This window comes from Mobula hypostoma, chromosome 27 (assembly GCF_963921235.1).
Source record: "Mobula hypostoma chromosome 27, sMobHyp1.1, whole genome shotgun sequence".
In the NCBI taxonomy this organism is placed as follows: Eukaryota; Metazoa; Chordata; class Chondrichthyes; order Myliobatiformes; family Myliobatidae; genus Mobula; species Mobula hypostoma.
The window spans coordinates 26224597-26244575 of NC_086123.1; the positions used below are offsets into that span (position 1 = coordinate 26224597).

General features: G+C 43.6%; 1 protein-coding gene across 1 annotated transcript in view; it reads left to right on the plus strand.

Moving 5' to 3' along the window:
- Positions 1-19979, plus strand: part of scarf2 (scavenger receptor class F, member 2) — a 103224-nt gene that overhangs the window by 29087 nt on the left and 54158 nt on the right. The window contains exons 5-6 of the mRNA XM_063034102.1: positions 7135-7353; positions 8494-8622. Coding sequence (XP_062890172.1) covers positions 7135-7353; positions 8494-8622 — 348 coding nt within the window. The remainder of the gene's footprint in view (positions 1-7134; positions 7354-8493; positions 8623-19979) is intronic.

A 19979-nucleotide genomic window follows, 5' to 3' on the forward strand; every position in this document is an offset into this window, starting at 1 on the left:
TCTTCTTCTATTCCCCGCTCTGGCTTCTACCTCTTCTCCTCACCTCCTCCTTCCCTCTCTCCTATGGTCCACTCTCCTCTCCTGTCAGATTCTTTCTTCTTCAGCCCTTTATCTTTCACCTATCACCTTCCAGCTATCCTCCTTCCTCTCCCACTGTCTTTTTATTCTGATGTCTCCTCCCTTCCTTTCCATGCCTGAAGAAAGGCCTTGGCCTGAAATGTCGACTGTTTATTCATTTTTATAGATGCAGTCTGACTTGCTGACTTCCTCCAGCTTTTTGCATGTGTTTTGCTTGTGATCGTTGCGGGCATGTGGCCAAGTGGTTAAGACATTCGACTGGTGACCTGTAGGTCGTGAGTTCGAGCCCCAGCCGAGGCAGTGTGTTATATCCTTGAGCAAGGCACTTAACCACACAGTGCTCTGCGATAACACCGGTGCCAAGCTGTATCGGCCCTAGTGCCCTTCCCTTGGACAACATTGGTGGCATGGAGAGGGGAGACTTGCAGCATGGGCAACTGCCGGTCTTCCATACAACCTTGCCTAGGCCTGCGCCCTGGAGAGTGAAGACTTTCCAGTCGCAGATCCATGGTCTCGCAAGACTAATGGATGTTTGTGATCATTATTGTTGTTGCTGTTTCTATTCGCTGTTGCAACAAAGCTTCTGTTTGGTGGTGGCGATGCTTTTGGTGTTGATAGAGCCCTTGTGTTTTACGATTAGAGCTCGTGCAGTTGTGTGTTACTGGTGGTATGACTGCACGGTGGTGTTCAACGTTCAAAGGTTCAAAGTTCAAAATGTAAATAAGTATATTAACAAATATGTATATGTTACCATGCACTATCTAGAGATTCATTTCCTTTCAAGCATTTACAGGAGAAAATGTAAGTACAATAGAATTTATGTAAGTATTCAAAGGCTGTAAAACAATACATAGAAGATGACAAACTCTGCAAGTGATGGTGGGTGAACTTATTCATGCCGCATCAGCTGCTGGAATAAGTGTAATAAGTGATCCTAAAATTTACTTTGAACTCTGAACCTTGAAACCGGTTGTGCGGGAGAAGAGGGCGTGGCTTGGATGGTTTGGAGGGGGTGGGGTTGATTATAGCAGCTACTTTCCTGTGGCATGTACTTTATGAGGGGAAGGAAATTGCCCACTTCCTGTAGTCTCACTTCGGGGACTCTGCAGTTCATGTTCCATCTGTTACTTGTTTACCATTTTTACTATTTGTCCTCAGAATCAGAATCTTTTGCACGTTGGATATGTGACGGTCTTTCTTGTGTGCGGTTTTTTGTGCATTCTCTTGTGTTCCTTTGCTTTGTGCTACCCTGCAGAAGATGAACCTCAGAGTTGTGCAGTATATGGTATGCATGCGTACTTCGATTATAAATCCAAACTTTGAACTTGGAACTTTTCCGTCCCTGGTCATTGGTATTTCCATAGCAAGTCGTGATGCAGCTAGTTCGGGTATGCTCCACTTTGCCTCTCTAACAAGATGCTGCAAGGGTAGTTGTTACTATGTTTGAAGATGCTGCTAAAGGTGAGGGGTGCTGTTTGCTGAAGCACAAGTTTTGCTGTAGCTGGTGGTCCTCCTGTACTGGAGCGGTTGTAGAAGGAAGAATCACTGTAGGTGGTAAAACTGTTGGTATGACTCTGACTAGTAGATACGTTCTTGGGGTAGATGTTGCCGGAATGCTGTTTCGTTTGGCTGTGTTCCTGTATGGGTGAATGATAACCAAACTTGAATTTGATTTGATTTAACTATGATTTGGAATCGGTGGTCTTGCTGTAGGGGAGATATTGGTACAGTTGGTGATACCGCAGGCAGAATGGAGGTGCAGCAGCAAGGATTATTTTAGATTGAAGCACTACTACTGCTGCTGTAAGTGGAGATGGTGTTTGGTGTTGCAGGTTGAGTTGTTGCTCTTGCCATGGTATTACAGTAACTGCGATATGATTGTATAGATGAGGTTGCTACAGATGTAGGTATGGTTGTTACTTTAAGTGTGGAAGCTGCTATTGTGACTTTAAGTGAGGGTGTTGTGAGATTGAAACTTGTAAGATACGCTGAGCTGGCCACAGGCGCTAAGTAGCGTGGATGGAAGGTGGATATATTCCCAGTGCAGGGTTTGTGCCTACTTCCTGGGTTGGATTGCTGAAGGGATTGGGAGTCCGACGCCTGGGCCAGTGGCAGGCTATGAAAGAACTCTCAGAGGCAGCCGGACAGAGCAGACGCTGGTTTTGGATGAAGAGGAATGATGGCAGCTGGGCCCTAAAATGACCCATGGGTGGCCAGATGTGAAGGTGGGGGCGGGGGGGGGTGCCGAGTTGCACTGTTGAGCCCTCTGGAGATGTAGTGGGCTTAAATTGGCGAAACGTCTAAGTGGGGGGGGGGTGGTGCTCACCTGATGGCCCCTGGGAAGCATCTGCTACCCACCAAGTCCCACCTCAAGATCTCTACGCTATGACCCAAGTTAGCATCTGCTTATCAAAAGGATTGAAACATCTAGTCCTATGAGCTCGAACTATAGATGAGGTTGCTACAGACGTAGGTGAGGCTGTAACTTTAAGTGTGGATGTTGTTGTTGTTACTTTAAGTGAGGGTGTTGTGAGATAGGTTGTTGAGGTTCAGGCTGTAACCCTAAGTCAGGGGTTCCCAACCTTTCTTAAGCTAGGGACCCTACCATGAACCAAGGTGTCTTTAGACCCCCAGGTTAGGAACCCTTGCTTTAAGTTAAGATACTGTTGGTGACGTTGTGGGCGGTGCTACTTAGCAGCGGCCACGTTAATGGTGTTGTCGGAGACGTTGCTTCATTGGAACAAGATGGTATTGGCTCACAGAATGTGAGCTGTGGTTTTGCCTGAGGACGTCCTGTTTTTGGAGCTGGTGCTATGGTAGGAGGCTGTGCTTCCACCACAGATGTTCATGACTCATTTTTTTCTACAGAAACATCTATTCAGTGTTGAAAAAAACAAAGAAACGTTAGCTTTTATTGGTCACATGTACATCAAAACATACAATGGAATGTGTCATTTGTGTCAACGACCAACACAATCCGATGATGTGCTGGGGGCAGTCCGCAAGTGTTGCCATGTTTTCAGTGCCAACGTACCACGCCCACAACTTACTAACCCTAACCTGTATGTTTTTGGAATCGGGGGGAAACTGGATCACCCAGAGGAAACACACATGGTCATAGGGAGAATGTACAATTTCCTTACAGATGGGAATTGGGCTGTGATCGCTAATCCCTGGTGCTGTAAAGTATTGCGCTAACCGCTACACTCCCATGCTGCCTGTACACGACTGTGCCTTCCTGCAGTCGGTACCATTGTTAGTACTGGTGAGACGCAAGGGTGTTGATGCCAGTGTTAGTATTAGTCACAGAGAGCTGTACAATGGGTACAGGAAAGCAAAGTGTACTACAGAGAACTAGGTGAGTTGTGTCTGTTGGCTTTTTAACTGAATGGTCTGTTTCTCCCTTGATGCTATCAGAGCATGATGTCAGAGTTCTGGGTCTTGGATAAAGTTTAATTGATGCAGTTTGCAGATTGGACTCTGCAGAATCACGTTATGATGTGTTTCTGGTTTCTGGTCACTCCCTTTTCTTGTTCCTATTTTGGGCGACTTTGAATCTGAGCGGCCTGCAGGTAATGAACTGAACTGAATATGCCTGGACTGTTTCGATTTTGTGTTTTATGCTCTGTGTTTTTCGCTCTTCTTTTTTGGTTGCCGTTCGCACAATTTGTTTTTATTGCACTTGTGTGGAGGAGGTTAATGTTTTTTTCTTTGAGCAAGTTCCAAGGTGTTTCTTTGTCTCATGGCTGTCTATGGGAAGATGAATCTCAGGGTATATACTTTTGAAAATAAATGTACTTTGAGTCTTTGAATCAGATATTTTAACTCCATTGAATTAGAGATTAAGATATTTTAATCCCTCAGTTTCAAACTCTTCAATTTTCATTTGAAAGTTGGAAATGTTTCCATTAGTCTTTCAGGCAGCGCATCTGCGCCACCCAGCAATCCCTGACTTAACCCTAGCTTAATTATAGGACGATTTACAATGACCAATTAACCTGACAACCGGTACGTCTTTGGAATGTGGGCGGACACCAGATCACTGGAGCAGCCTTGGGGAGAATGTACAAACTCCTTACAGACAGCGAAGGGAATTGAACTCGTGTCTCTGGTACTGTAAACCGCTGTGCTAACCACTACACTAGCAGGCCGCCTGATACTGCTCCCTCTGACAAGAATGTTAATAGGCAAAAAAGGGTTGTAAAACTAAGCAGGCACCAGAGTGAAATTCTGATAACAAAGTGCGCTGCAGGATGACTTTGTTAGAAAGAATAAACACAAAGACTTTTCTAAATGGGAAGGAAATTCTGAAATTGGAGGTGCAAAGGGAAGGAGAGTGTCCATTTCAAAGTATATTTATTTTCAGAGTATGTAACTCTGAGATTCATCTTTCCCACAGACAGTCACGAAACATGCAAACTGTTCAGAGAGGGAAAAAAGAACAACCCATCCTCACATACAAATAAAAACAAATCGCACAAATGGCAACATAAAAAGAAACAAGAAAACCACAGGATATAAAACACAAACTCAGAAGGCGTATTTCAGTTCAGCTCAGTGTTCATTATCTGCAGGCTGCCCTGATTCAAAATCGCCCAAACGAGCAACAAAAAAAAAAGCGACCGGAAACTGGAACACATCGTAAACGTGAATTAGTGTCCACAATCCACAAACCGCGCCAATTAATCTTGCAGCATCCTCTGACAGCATTGAGGGACAGAGAGAGAGAAATCATTCAAACGCAGGGACATTCCCTCAGGAGCAGCAAGCGAGAAGGAGGGAGAGGCCATCACACACAGACACCCTCCCTCTGCAATAGTGAGCGAGAGGCGGGTAGATGGCGCTGATCACTCGCTTGCTGCTTATCTTGTTTCTTTTGTTTTACTTTCTCTTCCTTTTAATGATTGTCTTGAACTGTGGATCATGGCCCTTCAATTCAGCTCGAAGCAAAAAGTGATATCCAGAAGACTTTATAGAGATTTGACAGTAAAAACCTTTGACAACTTGTTCATGCCATGAGTGAAATCATTCACTTACTGTAGGCAGCCCTCATCCATCTACTGACATGCACGTTTCCAACAGTCCATCATTATAATATTCCATAAAAATGTGGTACAAGTTATAAGATCCAGTCTATGTATTTTCTGGCACGCTAACATGCTCAGAGGCCCAATATGCCAGAATTTCTATGTGAAACAGGTTATGTGAGGTTATTTAATGTGATGGTATGGAGACAGCCTGAGTCTCTATTTAACCTGCTTTATACCTTATTTGAAAGGGACACCAATGGACAAAGCTTAACTCTGGAGTAGCCCACACTACAGATTATTTGAATGTTTATTTTTTCCATATTAAGGTAGAAAAATCTTCCCTTGGCCTCTCTATTTAACTAAGAATTGATTAATCAATGAAATATCCACATCATTTGAGGAGGCATTTCATTGCGTGCATGCTTATTTTGAGGTGATTAGTGGTGCTTGCTGTTTATTAAATAGAGGTTCTGAAATCTATTTAAGATCTAACTTCTAAAATAATGTTAGAATATTCTTCTTTGGGGTCAAGAAAATGGAGATGGAGGACTGAAATGGCAGTAAGATGAACTACCTGAAGATAAAAGAGCAGTATCAACTCAGTTCTCCCAGGAAGATTGTTACCAGCTGATGATGCACAATTAGCCAGATGGTCCAGATGCTAAAAGCCTGAAACCTAAGTTGAAATACCACCATGGCAAGCTGTGAAATTTAAACTCAGTTAATAATATGGATTCTGAAAACATCAGCCACAAAACATAATAATAACTGTGAAAAGTAGCAAATTGTCACATTTGATTCATTGTTGTCCCTCATGGAGGAAATTTGCTATCTTTAGCTGGTCTGATTGTTGTAACTGTGAACAAAGTCACCAGAGGGACACAGCTGGTGGATATAACTATCTTTATTTGGAACACACGCAAGCTGCAGATTTGAAGTTGAGAGAGAGAGAAAGGAAAAAAGACTCCCGACCCAACATGCAGCATTTTTATAAGTAAAGAACAAAGGTAACAGGACAAGATCTATACTTACAATGCCCTCATAATACTTCTTTTGAGTTACATGTGACATCCTCCCACCAAAGTGAATCTTAATTACTGTGGTCTCTGAATCAGATTCATGAAATGGGGTGTTGATTGCTTTCATGCATATGCAGACATATATTAGTCAACTGATGTTTCCTGGTCTGCAACTTACTGTTCCAAGCTGCATTTTAAATTCAACCTACAATCCATATTCAGGTCTGAATGCTGATTGCTGTTGAGGTTAATATTTTCTAGATACCCTAACTCCAGAATGCATCCTAACATGGCCTAAATGTGACTCCAGACTTATTTTGTGTGATGACTTTTAAATGGCCTAATAAGCCACCTTTTATAAGGGCTATTTGATAGAGTGGTGCATAGAATCTAAAATAATATAAATTATGGATGAACCTTCAATTAAGTCAGGGATTCCCAACCTGGGGTCCGTGGACCTCTTGCTTAATGGTATTGATCCATGGCATTAAAAAAAGTTGTGAACCCCTGATTAATTGTACGTGAAAATGCTGGTTCTTTTCTCTGAGCTCCAGATAACACTACAGACAACATGATAGCAGCGATTATCACCATTGACTGTTTAGATTTAATGCCGACATGGTCATAATTTCACGATACAAGCTCATGGCATTTCCCATGTGTATGAATTAACAAAGTTGGAGACCAGATGATAATGAGGCAGAGGACCAAACAACTGAAATTCTTGGCTTCAGGACCTGCTTTGAACTTTGCCTGGCCTATTGGTGTTAACAGGAAAGGATGACAGTTTTCCGACACGGAAGGAAAAGGACTGAAAATAGAACCTTAGAAATAACTACTTCAGCGAACACCAGTCCAATTGGCCAGCTTCCATGTTAAATTAGCAGACTAATAAAGGTCAAGAAGTCCATTTAATCAGATAAGCAGCCATTTCTTTTGGCTCAATGTATAAGAAAAGCCATACTTTAATTAACCAATCGAATGAATTTTCTTTTGTGTAACACTAGGTGTGGCCAGTGTAAGAATCATCATCCCTGCACAATCGCTGATGGCCGGTGTCTAGCCTGTGAGCCTGGCTGGAATGGAACCAGATGTGATAAAGTATGCTCTGCAGGTTTCTATGGAGAAGGATGCAGAGAACAATGTCCTCGTTGCAAGGACGGGCATACTTGCAACCACATCACCGGGAAGTGCCTGCAATGTAATCCTGGATGGATTGGAGCTCAGTAAGTATTGTATTTTTTTTAAGATAAGAGAGAGCTTGTCTGAGATGTCGAAGTGTTGGGATAGATAGTAGTTCTTGATGGACTCTGGGTCATAGTCTCTGGGATCTTTGCTATTGCTTGCCTAGAGGGTGGTGGGGTTGAATTCTTTTGATGGAGCAAGTGGAGGGAGGGGGAGGGTTAATGCTTTTGCTGCTGCTTGTGTGTGGGAGGAGTGACAGGGCTTTGGGGTTCTCACATCTTCTGTCATTCATTCTTTGGGTTTTTTCTCTGTTTCCTGGATGTCCGCGAAGAGTAAGAATTCCGGGTTGTATACCGTATACATTCTCTGATATCAAGTTGAACCATTGAGCTTAGGGTGAACAAAGAAGAAAGTGAATTCTAACATTTTTGTCTATTCCCTATTTCTGAAAAGGCATTGATTTGTGGATGTTCAGCTAGCAGTCATTCGTCCAACAGTGAACAGGCTGATGCCACTTAAAGGCAGACCATCATAATGAGCTTGATACTATTTTTCCTGAATCTATATGATGCACTGAATAGAGGGATAAAGATAATTAATAGGAATCCTAAGTCACAAATTCCTTTGAAAATCCTGTAAACTAACTTTAGGGTCTCAGACTGTTTATACCTCTCCATAGATGCTGACTGAGCAGCTAAGTTCCGCCAGCATTTCCTGCGTGTTGCTTTAAATCATCTTCATCGTCATTATGTGACGTGTCATATGACGTGAGCAGTCATGATCATAATTGTTCTAGGCAATTTTTTCCCCACAGAATTGGTTGGCCATTGCCTTCTTCTGGGCAGTGTCTTTACAAGACGGGTGACCCCAGCCATTGTCAATACCTTTCAGAGATTGTCTGCCTGGTGTCAGTGGTCGCATAACCGGGACTTGTGATATGCACCAGCTGCTCATACGACCATCAACCACCTGCTCCCACGGGTGCACGCGACCCTGATCGGTGGCAGGGGGCGGGGGGCTGGGTTTAAGCAGGTGCTGCACCTTGGCCAAGAGTGACCTTCAGGCTGGCAGAGCACTTTACACCTCCTTTGGTTAAGACGTATCTCCACCCCCTCACCTAGCTGGTTTAAACATACTCTTTTTTCTCGTTTCAGTAATGAGTCCATTCTTTGTGTTAACAGGTGTGACTTAAAATGCCAAAATGGAACCTATGGGGAAAACTGCGACTCAGTGTGCACGGACTGCTTCAATGGGACCTGTCACTTTGAAACAGGAGAATGTGTCTGCCACAAAGGTTTCCATGGCCTCTTGTAAGTACTGGAGAGCATGTGGTAATGATGTTTCTGTGATGTGTCATCAGACAACGTGTAAGCATGTGGTCCACAAGTATTTATAAACATTCAAAACATTGGCATTCCTTTATGAGACAGCTGCACGGAAATGCTCAATTCAGATTTAATCAAAAGTTTTACGTAAGTGAACATTAGTACTTCGGTTCCCAGGACTGACATAATGTAAATTAGGGAGTGTGATTAATGCTCCTGGTTTTTGGAAGAAAAAGACGCTATCTACTTCTGGATCAAACTTGTTTTTTTCTTAATTATATGAAATGGAAATCTAGAATGTTCTCTGGGCATAAAAAAAGGGAAAAAGGAATATATAGCGAAACTGGGCCTGTAAGAACAAAAATAGGAACTTGAATATCAAGTCGTTGGCATTTGTCTGTCTTGAAGGACAATGGCTGGTGATGATCATCATCAGAAGCCTGGGTGGAAGGTATGGAGATCCTGAGATGCCCAGTCGTCAAGATCCCACTCTCTGCCTCACCAGTGTAGTCCAAAGGAAAGCTTATGAAGCAGTATGTTTGGCACCAGCTTGGTTGCAGAGCTGCCAGAAGGATGTTCAATGACGTCCAACCGCCTTAGGGTCTTCCCTCCAGATTTAGCCTTTGTCTCTCCTGAGGCCGCCCACAAAGCAGTGGGGCCATTTACCCATAACTGGGGAATCTGATTCACGAGCACCAGGGCATGTCCACACACCAGTGAGCCTGTGTGCTACGTGTGCAGGGGCCAGACCTCCTCCCCGTCCTCTGTAGTTCAACCTGAGTCCAAAAGGAGTTCAGTTTCCATTTGTCGTCAGCGAGGAGGCACTACAGAGGCTTGCTGTTGGAAAGGCTGTGTACTGGCAGGGAGAGACTCACACATTCAGCTCTCCTTTTCACAAGACTGCTAGCCAGCAGTGGAAGCTGAAAGCGAGAGTGACAAGCACTCCCCACTACACTGCCACAATAGACACATCACAACGACCATTTTGATATTAGTGCTGAGTGTAATATTAAGGTCCTAAATGAGTAGTTTGCATTTGCCTTCACCAGAGATGAAATTCTTCAAAGGAGTAGCAAAGGAGGAAATAATCAAAACAGTAGATACTTTAAGAAATGGTAGCATGGAATTATTAAAAAAGATGCGGTGTATGGGATGGCCACAATTTCAAAACTTGTGGATGACTCAAAATCTGACAGCGAGGTGAACTGTAAATTGGACGGGTGTAGGTTGCAGCAAGTTATAAACAGGCTGGTGGAATTGGATGATGTATGGCCGATGGAGTTTAATGCAGAATAATATGAGGTAAGGCATTTTGGTTGGAAAAATAAAGAAAGACAGTATAGAATAAAAAATAATTATTTAAATGACCAAGGGAGTAGAGGGACCTGGGGTTATGTGTGAAAATTTCGGGGCAGTTGGGGTAGTTAATAAACCGTACTCAATTATATTTAAAAAAACACCTTTTCTGACTCTCTTACATAGTTAGATTTTTCCCCTCTTCTGCCTCAACTCATCCGTTGTAGAAACCTTTATCCACGTCTTTGTTGTTAATTTTTCCAAAGCATTACTAGCTGCCAGCATTCCTTCTACTCCCTGCAGTCTCGAGGCCATCCAAATCTCCGGCCTTTCCCTTCACCTGCACCAAACTGTAGTTACCCAAGAAGCCTGTGCTTACTGGAACTGGTTAAGCAAAAGCTTGAGTTTAACATGTCCCCCCTCCTTTTTGAAACCCTGCATGACCTCTCACTGTAAAATCAATTGAATTGTAAATTATAAGACCAAAAGTGTTAGATTGTGACTGGCCCATCCCTTGTTGTGACGTTGGAGACCACATTTGATTGCTGAATAGATCCCAAATTTGCAGATATTTGAGAATACCAGAAAAAAAAACTTATCCACACTGAATAACATTAGCCTCGGAGGGGCCCAGGTTCACATGCTCATAATGATTGTGTTGGGAGTGAAGTATTTCCAGATGCCGGCCTGCCAGTTGCAATAGTGAAAGATTTACTTCTGCTTTCATTGAGGACCGACAGTTAAAACGGCAGCAACAACCTTCTGAACAGTTTCAGATCTGACTCAAATCACATTTTAGACCTTGCCTTTCCTTGGCACTGGGACTTTGCGCTAGCCACTTCGTAACTTGGCAAACCTTGGGCAGCATGGTAGCCTGGTGGATAGCACAATGCTTTACTGTACCAGTGACGTGTGTTCAATTCCTGCTGCTGTCTATAAGGAATTTGTTCGTTCTCCCTGTGACTGTGTGGGTTTCCTCCGGGTGCTCTAGTTTCCACCCACAGTCCAAAGATGTACCAGTTGGTAGACTAATTGGTCATTATAAATTGTCCCATAATTAGGTTGGGATTAAACTGGGGGACTGCTGGGGGGCGCGGCTCAAATGGCCTATTCCGTGCTTATCCCAATTTGGTGTTTTAATTTAACTTGTGCAGGCCCTCCTGGCTGCTGAGGTCAGTTATAAGTAGTGTGTTAATGAATTGCCCAGAACAGGACAATGTAGAGGTGCAGCAGCAGCAACCCGTTTTAAATCAAAGCCCCCTGCGTTGTCACTGTGGAGTCGGAGTATTCTCCCTGTGACCGCGTGGGTTTCCTCTCGATGCTCTGGTGTTCTCTTTCATCTCTGTTGGTTGGTTAGCCAGTTGCTGCAGATTGTCCCAGGTTTTTAAGTTATTGGTAGAATCTGGGTCGGGGGGGGGGTGAGGGGTTGATGGGAATGCGGGGAGAACAAAATGGTCAGTGAGGACTCATTAGGACACCAAGTCTTCTGCATAACAGCGTGGGATGTCCACGCTGTGTAGGAAAGCCTGGTACTACCTCATGGGCACGCATGTATTCTGTCCTTTCAAAGTCTGCTGAGGCATCACCAGCCAGCTATCTCTGCCTAGTGAGCAGCCCCTCATCTTGGGAAGCTGAGACCATGGAATTAAAAGAGAGATTCTATCTAAGCTAATTCTTGAAAGGGAGGAGGCTCAGGGAAGGACTGGGTATGCCTAACTTGGCAAGCCTTCAGCTGGATTTCCAGTGTAATTAGCAAGGTGGATGCTGTGAGTTTGGATAGTTACCTTGGTTATGGAGTCTCCCTCTGAGCTAGGGTAGTTCGGGGGGGGGGGTTGTGAAGAGCAGGGGGATCAATTTTGTGGGCAAATTAAGGCATTTATCTTCAGTCACTGAAAAATATTGTCCCCAACAATTGGATTTTATCCCCTTCCCTCTGTGTCCCAAACATGTACTATGCCCAGTCAGATCTCTTGAAAAATGGCCAGCCATTGATATGGCAGTGCCATGTGCTATGGGATTTATGTCTGTCCAGCAGTGTCTTCAGGTATGCAACTGATGCTAGGAAGCCATTGGCCATACTGAGGAGAATCGTGTACAGAAGTGCCAAATGCTAATTCCCTGACGGGCGCTACTCTGCCCAGAAATAAACAGCTGGAGTGATATAACCAAAGCAAGGTTTCTTTGAAGTGCACTTTGGATCCAATCTCTAAGCTGAGAAGTTTAAAGTGTACATATGGCTGTTGAGTGAATAGCTTTGAAGTCAAGATAATGGCCAAGAGCTGTTCAATTTCCTCAGAAGCTTGGGAGACTTTGTTCACACATATGCTTTTGAAATATCCTTCTGTTTTCTACTCGGCAAAAGCAATGACGCCAGGCAAGAGTGGCTTTGTTCTTCAGATCCGGTACTACTGTGACATACAGTATGTCTCACTTCAGAACCAGAGAAAAAGCCTGCTCAATTAATAGACCGAGGGAACAGTGACTTTTTCCTGGGGTTGTGCATGGACGTGCTACCTTCCTGTAGTAAATGACAATCTGTTTCACTGGCTGCCAGAAACACTCATTGAACGATAGCCAGCATTCCCTCATACTGTAGGATTAATTTGGAGCCCCCGCCTGAAAAACTGGAGGAAGTAGCTGCGGATCATTTCCTGCCCGCGAGCTTCTGGGACAAACACGGGCAGAGGTCACCGAGTCACGAGAAGGTTGATATTTAAAGCCCTGGTGATTTTCTTCCCTCCTTTGCAGGAAGCACAGCTGTACGAGAACTTACTGAGTCCTTTCCCAAACTGTTGCCTAATTTCTGCACAGATCCCCTTGTCAGGCCATAAACCATCTGAACCAGGAATGTCTTCCTGCTGATGGGCAATGTCTACACTTGATCCAGAGCAACATCAGAATCAGTTTATTGTCCCTGCCTTACATGACACGATATGTGCTGTTTTGTAGCAGGGGGCAGTTTGTTAAGAATTATAAAATAAATAAATAGAGCAACGGAAGGAATAGTGAGATGATCTTGATGGAATTATGGACTGTTCAGGAATCAGATTGCGGAGGGAAGAAAGTGTTTCTGAATCATTGCATGTGGGTCTTCAGTCTCCTTAGCCTCTTCCCCAATGGTAGTGACAAGATGACGGCAGATCTTGGATGATGAGAGGCCTTTGCGATGGTTGCCGCCTTCCTGAGGCGCTGTCCCTTGAAGATATCCTTGATGGTGGGGAGGGTTGAGCCCGTGATACAGCTGGCTGACTCCACAACCTTTTTCTGCCTCCTGCGATCCTGTGAACTGGAGGCTCCATGCCAGGCGGTGATGCACCCAGTCAGGGCTCTCCCCACCGTACATCTTCAGAAATCTGAACGTCTTTGTTGACATACCAAATACCCTCAAACTGCTAACAAAGTACAGCTGCTGGTGTGGCTTCTTTGTGATTACATCTTACTCGCATCCTTCTGAAATGAAGGTGGAGAAGAACGGATTCTTCTTTTTACTTTAAGAAAATTTCTCCATGTTTCTCCTAGATGTTTGAAAATATTTGCTTCAGCAGATCTCTTTTGATACCTCACCAGGGTTACCCTCACTTCTTGTGAATCCTAACTATGAGTTTCGATAGACTATTCAAAACCAGAGGGCCTCACAAGTAAAGGACAGCACCTTTGACCTTTATTCGTGCAGAATTGATAGGATTGATATAAACACAGGGAAGTCTGCAGACGCTGGAAATCCAGAGCAACATGCACAAAATGCTGGAGGAACTCAGCAGGTCAGGCAGCATCTATGGAAAAGAATAAATAGTCGACATTTCTTCAGGACGGGAATGGAATGCGGAAGGCGCCAGAATAAAAAGGTGAGGGGGAGGCAAAGGAGTGTAGCAGGAAGGTGACAGGTGAAGTCAGGTAGGTGGGAAAGGTGAAGTGCTGGAGAAGAAGAAATCTGATAGGAGAGAAGAGTGGACAATAGAAGATAGGGAAGGAGGAGTGGACTCAGGGGTTAGATGCTAAGAGGCATAACTTCAGGGCAGAGTGTAGTCCATTGAGAAGTAAAATCGGGAGAAGTGCGAATTTTGGATTTCTTGAACTCTGAGGGTTGTAAATGATTGATGATGAAATAAGTCAATAAGGAGTAAATGGCTTCATTGAAGGCATGTATTTGTTACTTTGATGACAGTATCTAATGTTATATCCAAGAGATCATTGAAAAACCACATATATACATAGCTCCTCTCTGCCTTTTCCAACCGATGTTTATTGTGTTTAAACACCCAATGAGATCTGACCGCACTTGTTGATCCATGCCAGTTCTGTCAAGCATCACAATGCCTTACTTTCCTCAGTCAAATTCACTTAGTCTTCTAACATCGCCAATCCAGGCTCAACCTTTCTCAGGCAACCAGTAGTATAATTCCCTCTGGCTGGGTTGAGTTGTTCTCCAATCTTGGCAAATTTATTTGCAAATGTTTCATCATCATACGAGGGGACATCATCAGTAAGCTGTTAATTGTGGTGTTTTCTGAATGATTGGCCTTTATATACCAGCAGCTGAAGGGCCGTCATTACGGAAACTCAATTGTGACGTACGGAAATAATTCTGTAAACAGACATGTAGATCTCAATCCTACTTAGGAGCCAATGCTGGCAAAATTCCACAAAGATCATCACACGGCCAACCAGTGAAGAGACTTCCTCCCTACGTCACAATTGAGTTTCCATAGTGACAACCAATCAGCTGATGGATAAGTATATGAAGGCCAAGAATTCAGAGGACACACCTCAATTAACAGTGCACTGATGATATCTCCTCACATGGTGATGAGATGTTTGCAAGTAAATTGCCAAGATTGCAGAACAAGTCAATCTAACCATCGACCACCTGAGCTACACATTTTCTGAATTACTTCCATAAATCCCTCTGCTTGATTTAATCATCCTTGCTCGGTTTGAAAGCATCACATCATAGACAGAGAAGAATCAGTTGATGTGTACTTGGATTTTCAGAAGGCCTTTGACAAGGTGCCACACTTGAAGCTGCTTTACAAGCTCATGGTAATACAGGAAAGATTCTAGCATGGTTAAAGCAGTGGCTGATCGGCAGGAGGCAAAAGAGTGGGAATAAAGGGAGCATTTTCTGGTTCGCTGCCATTGACCAGTGGCATTCCACAGGGGTCCGTGTTGGGACTGATTCTTTTCATGTTATATGTCAATGACTTGGATGATGGAATTGATGGCTTTGTTGCAAAGGTTGTAGATGATATGAAGGTGGAGGGGCTGGTAGTTTTAAAAAAGTAGAGAGGCTACAGAACAACTTAGAAGATTAGGAGAATGGAGAAGGAAGTAGCAGATGGAATACAGTGTCAGGAAGTGTAGGGTTATGCACTTTGGTAGAAGAAATGAAAGAGTTAACTATTTTCCAAATAGAGAGAAAATACACAAAAACTGAGGCGCAAAGTCCTTGAATCCTTATGCAGGATTCACTTAAGGTTAATTTGCAGGTAGTGTCTGTGCTGAAGAAGGCAATGTTAGCATTCATTTCAAGAGCACTAGAATATAAAAGCAAGGATGTAATGTTGAGACATTATAAAGCACTGCTGAGGCCTCACTTGGAGTATTGTGAGCAGTTTTGGTCCCCTTATCTTAGAAAGGATGTGCTGAAATGGAGAGGATTCAGAGGAAGCTTACAAAAATGACTTCAAGATTGAATGGCTTGTCATATGAAGAGCGTTTGATAACTCAGGGCCTGTATTGACTGGAATTCAGAAGAATGAGGGGTGACCTCATTGAAACCTATCGAATGGTGAAAGGCTCTGACAGAGTGGATGTGGAGGGGGTGTTTCCTATGGTGGGAGAGTCTAAGGCCAGAGGCCACAGCCTGAGAATAGAGAGGTGTCCTTTTAGAACAGAGATGAGGAGGAATTTCTTTTGCCAGTGAATCCGTGGAATTCTTTGCCACAGGCATTGTGGAAGTCAAGTCCTTATATTTAAGACAGAGGTTGATAGATTTTTGATTGGTCAGGATTGAAGGGATCTGGGGAGAATACAGGAGACTGGGGCTGAAAGGAAGATTGGATCAGCCATGATAAAATGGCAGAGCAGACTCGATGGGCCAGATGGCCTAATAATACTTCTATATCTTATAGTCTTATGGTCTTATCATTATTTAAGTTTAAATTCATCTGTACATTTAACTCTGCTGTCCTTTCCTTTATGTCACTCTCCCCACTGGGTTTGAATATCTTGTTTCTGCTCATTATCTGTTCACTTACAGTACTGTGCAAAAGTCTTAGGCACATATATATAGCGAGGTTGTCTAAGACTCTGGCGCAGTACTGTACTAGTTTATGTATTGCATTGTACTTTTGCCGCAATAAAAACAAGTTCAATGACACATGTGAGTGATGATAAATCTGATTCTGATATGGGTCTCTATTGTGGACCGAGAGTGGGAAAAGGGGAAGGGAGAGCGGAGGGAGCGGGAAGCACCAGAGAGACATTCTGTAATGATCAATAAACCATTTGTATGGATTCAAACGACCTTGCCTGGTGGATATGTCTGCACTTGCGCCACCCCCATTTCCAGGAATTCCTTCTCCGTCACCTGTTCCCCTACACTCCACCCTCGCCGTTCCCAACATCCTTTGCTCCTACCAGATTTACAAACTCTCGCCACTCGGCACTGACAACTATGTGTGAGACTCACACAGGATTGTACTATCCATGGATCCATATGCTCGTGACTTTGATCTGGAGTGCTGAAGAACATCATACCTTCCTGTAGAGTCCCCTCCTGCGACAGGCATGTGTCCACAACGTCTGTCTGACTCTTCCTGGGAAACCGGAGCAGGCATCCAGACTCTGTGTGATTAGGATGGGGCCTAATTTCATGAAGTCAGAGCGGGGATGAGCTTTTGAGTGAAGCCTGGAAAAATCCCCCCATTACATTGTCTTCAGACTCAGCTCAGTTCCAAAAATTAAAGAAAACGATATCACTGGAATGAGTTGGGCCTGTAAAATGTGAGTAGCCTGCACTAAACTGTGATCATTATCATGAACAACAGGAATTCTGCAGATTCTGGAAATTCAAGCAACACACATCAAAGTTGCTGGTGAACGCAGCAGGCCAGGCAGCATCTCTAGGAAGAAGTACAGTCGACGTTTCAGGCCGAGACCCTTCGTCTCGGCCTGAAACGTCGACTGTACTTCTTCCTAGAGATGCTGCGTTCACCAGCAACTTTGATGTGTCATTGGCATGAAGGTTGCTGTGGGTTTGAAGGCACCTCCACTGCCACCGGAAGCTTCCAGAACTGCATTTTAGGACTTGGCCACTGTTTTAATGGTTCTACATTGGAGAAGATCTCATATTTTGTAACCCATGGGAAGTTTGTGCCATTTCCACTCTTGGATAATGTGTGTACTCGCCCTCCCAGCTTAATTTTATCGATGTAAACCTAACTTATTCATGAAACATTGCCATTGCTCACTCTGCCCCCGTCTTATATGAGTCACTTTCCGTTGTGGCCACTTCGTCGAATTTAACAATCCCAATGGCCTTTACTCAGGTGCCATGCGGCTACTATTAAAATGGATTTCCTCACCAACAGACGAGGAAGAATGTACCGTCAGCCCATATATCGCAGCAGCCTCTGGCTGGTTATCACTCTGTAAATGTACTGGAAAGTGTTTCTGCTCTTTATGAATCTCTCCCACAATTTTTTCATCAAATTCCTGTAGTGAGCTTCCCACAGCATCAGAGTCAACCTGAGCAAAGCCACAAGCCATATCCTTTATCGACTGTGACCATGCTGCAATAGGTCTCTTCCTCTGTACCTCAGATTTGGCTGACTACACCATTGCTCCTGCTGTTTTTCTGTTACTGAGTGATACGGCATTAATTTCTGGTTCCATTGCTATTTTTCTTAAAACAAAACAAAGCATTTTGAGCAGTCTCTTATCTCCTTTCTTCTGCATACTCAACTCCAGAATCCAAGAAAGTTTATCCTCAGTTCAGTCCTTTTTTGAATGCATTTTTGCTGGTTACTCGAGATCATTGTTTATGTGCAAGGAGGACACTGACTTAACTTGGTACCATTTCTCTTTCCTATTTGACAATCTGTTTATCTAAGCCTTGAATGAATTGCAGCTACCTGCAGCCTTAAATGTGAAGGCTCAAGTCCAGGAACAATTTATTGATATAAACACTGGCCCATTTGTATTCCACAGGCTCATCTACGAAGATGCTCAGGTTTACTGTCCCTACCTCTCTTCCATACCAGAGCCAATCTACAGCTGACAATCATTTATGAGCTGCAAACTCTTTGCTGAACATTTATGTATGTATGTATTTGTTTATTTATTAAGGTACAACATGGACTAGGCCCTTCTGGCCCTTTGAGCCTTGCTGTTCAGCAATCCCCTGATTGAGTCCTAGCCTAATCATGGGACAATTTACAATGACCAATTAACCTTCCAACCGGTATGTCTTTGGACTGTGGGAGGAAACCAGAGCACCCAGAGGAAACCCACGTGGTCATGGGGAAGAGGGTACTAACTCCTCCTAGGCAGTGGCAGGAATTGAACCTGGGTTGCCTGTACTGTAAAGCTTTGAGCTGTAAAACACCACACCGCCATGCCGCCCAATGTTCTTTGCTGAACTTCTAACCTATTTTAATCATACTCTTCAACTTAACTATAAATCTGTCAAGTATATTCTGTGGTGTTGTAAAACTTGGTATTCCACCAAGTCTTCTGCACCCTGCCATCTCAAATTATCGGTGCATTGACAAATGTCCACACCATCACTTGTAGTCACTCCCCTTTCACTGGTAAATATTTGTGCAGTCCCTCGGGATCTCTTTATTGTTCTTCTGCATGAATGTAACTTATAGCTGTTAGACAGCAGCTAATAGTTAATATTCTCTGGCAAGCATAAACAAAATGAGAAATGAAAACATTTGAAACCGCATGCTTTTCCACATTACTTCAGCATATTTCCAAAATTCTCAAAGTGCTTCCTACACAGTGGAGAAAGGAAAATAAATCTGCAAAAGCTGGAAATCAGAAACAAAACAATAAGTGCTTGCATATCTTGATCGGTTAGATGGTCTGGAAAACTCAAGGATTCACAAGGGAAGGCCTTTTGCTCCTCTTGCTAGGTTTTGCTTGTATATGGCTCCTGTCCCACAAGACCATAGTGACTCTTAACAGGCGAATGATATGGAACGTTCAACTAATGTCTGGCGTTGAGTGTACAAGTGGCCCAAAAGGAAGGTTCTCATTGTAACTGCAACAGACAACTAACACCACTCTTCAGTGCAAAAATTGATTCATAAATGATAAGGGAGATTACATTTTCAAATGTTAAAGGTAATTTTGGCCTAGGATATTAAGAGCTCTGGATGACAAATTAGAGTTAAGCTATGCATTAGCCAGGATCTGTTTGAACATACACAGGGTTGAGTGATTCAGAGAACGGTATACAGTATGCTGCCTGAATTTCTTCCTCTTCACAGACGTCCATGAAACAGAAGAAAAATCCCCAAAGAATGAAAGACAGAAAAACGTAGGATTCCAAAGCCCCTCAACTCCTGCCACACCCAAGAAGCAGCAAAAGAATCAACCCTCCCCCTACTTGCTTCAGCAAAATCATCAGCTCCTCCACACACACACACACACACACACCTTGAAAGCAATAGCAAAGCCCCCAGAGACATGATCTTGAGTCCATCAAAAGCTGCAGTCCGTCCCAGCACTTTGACGACATCTCCCAGGCTTGCGCTCCTTCGCCGGTGAGGGAGCGAGGTATCGCTCCTGCCACAGCGAGAAGGGAGTCACCAGTTAACTGGTTCGATGTTACAGTCTGCACTGTCGTTTATTTAGGCAGCTGCGTTCACAGCAAATGATTTCTAATTATTTGTGTTTCACTACTCTTTTTGTCTCTCTTTGGACGCTGACTGGCTTGCCATATATTACAGTACTTTCTCTTTTGCATTAAATTACAAGTTGGTCTTTCTTAATGGGTTCTACTGGATTTCCTTGATTTGTGGCTGCCTGTAAGG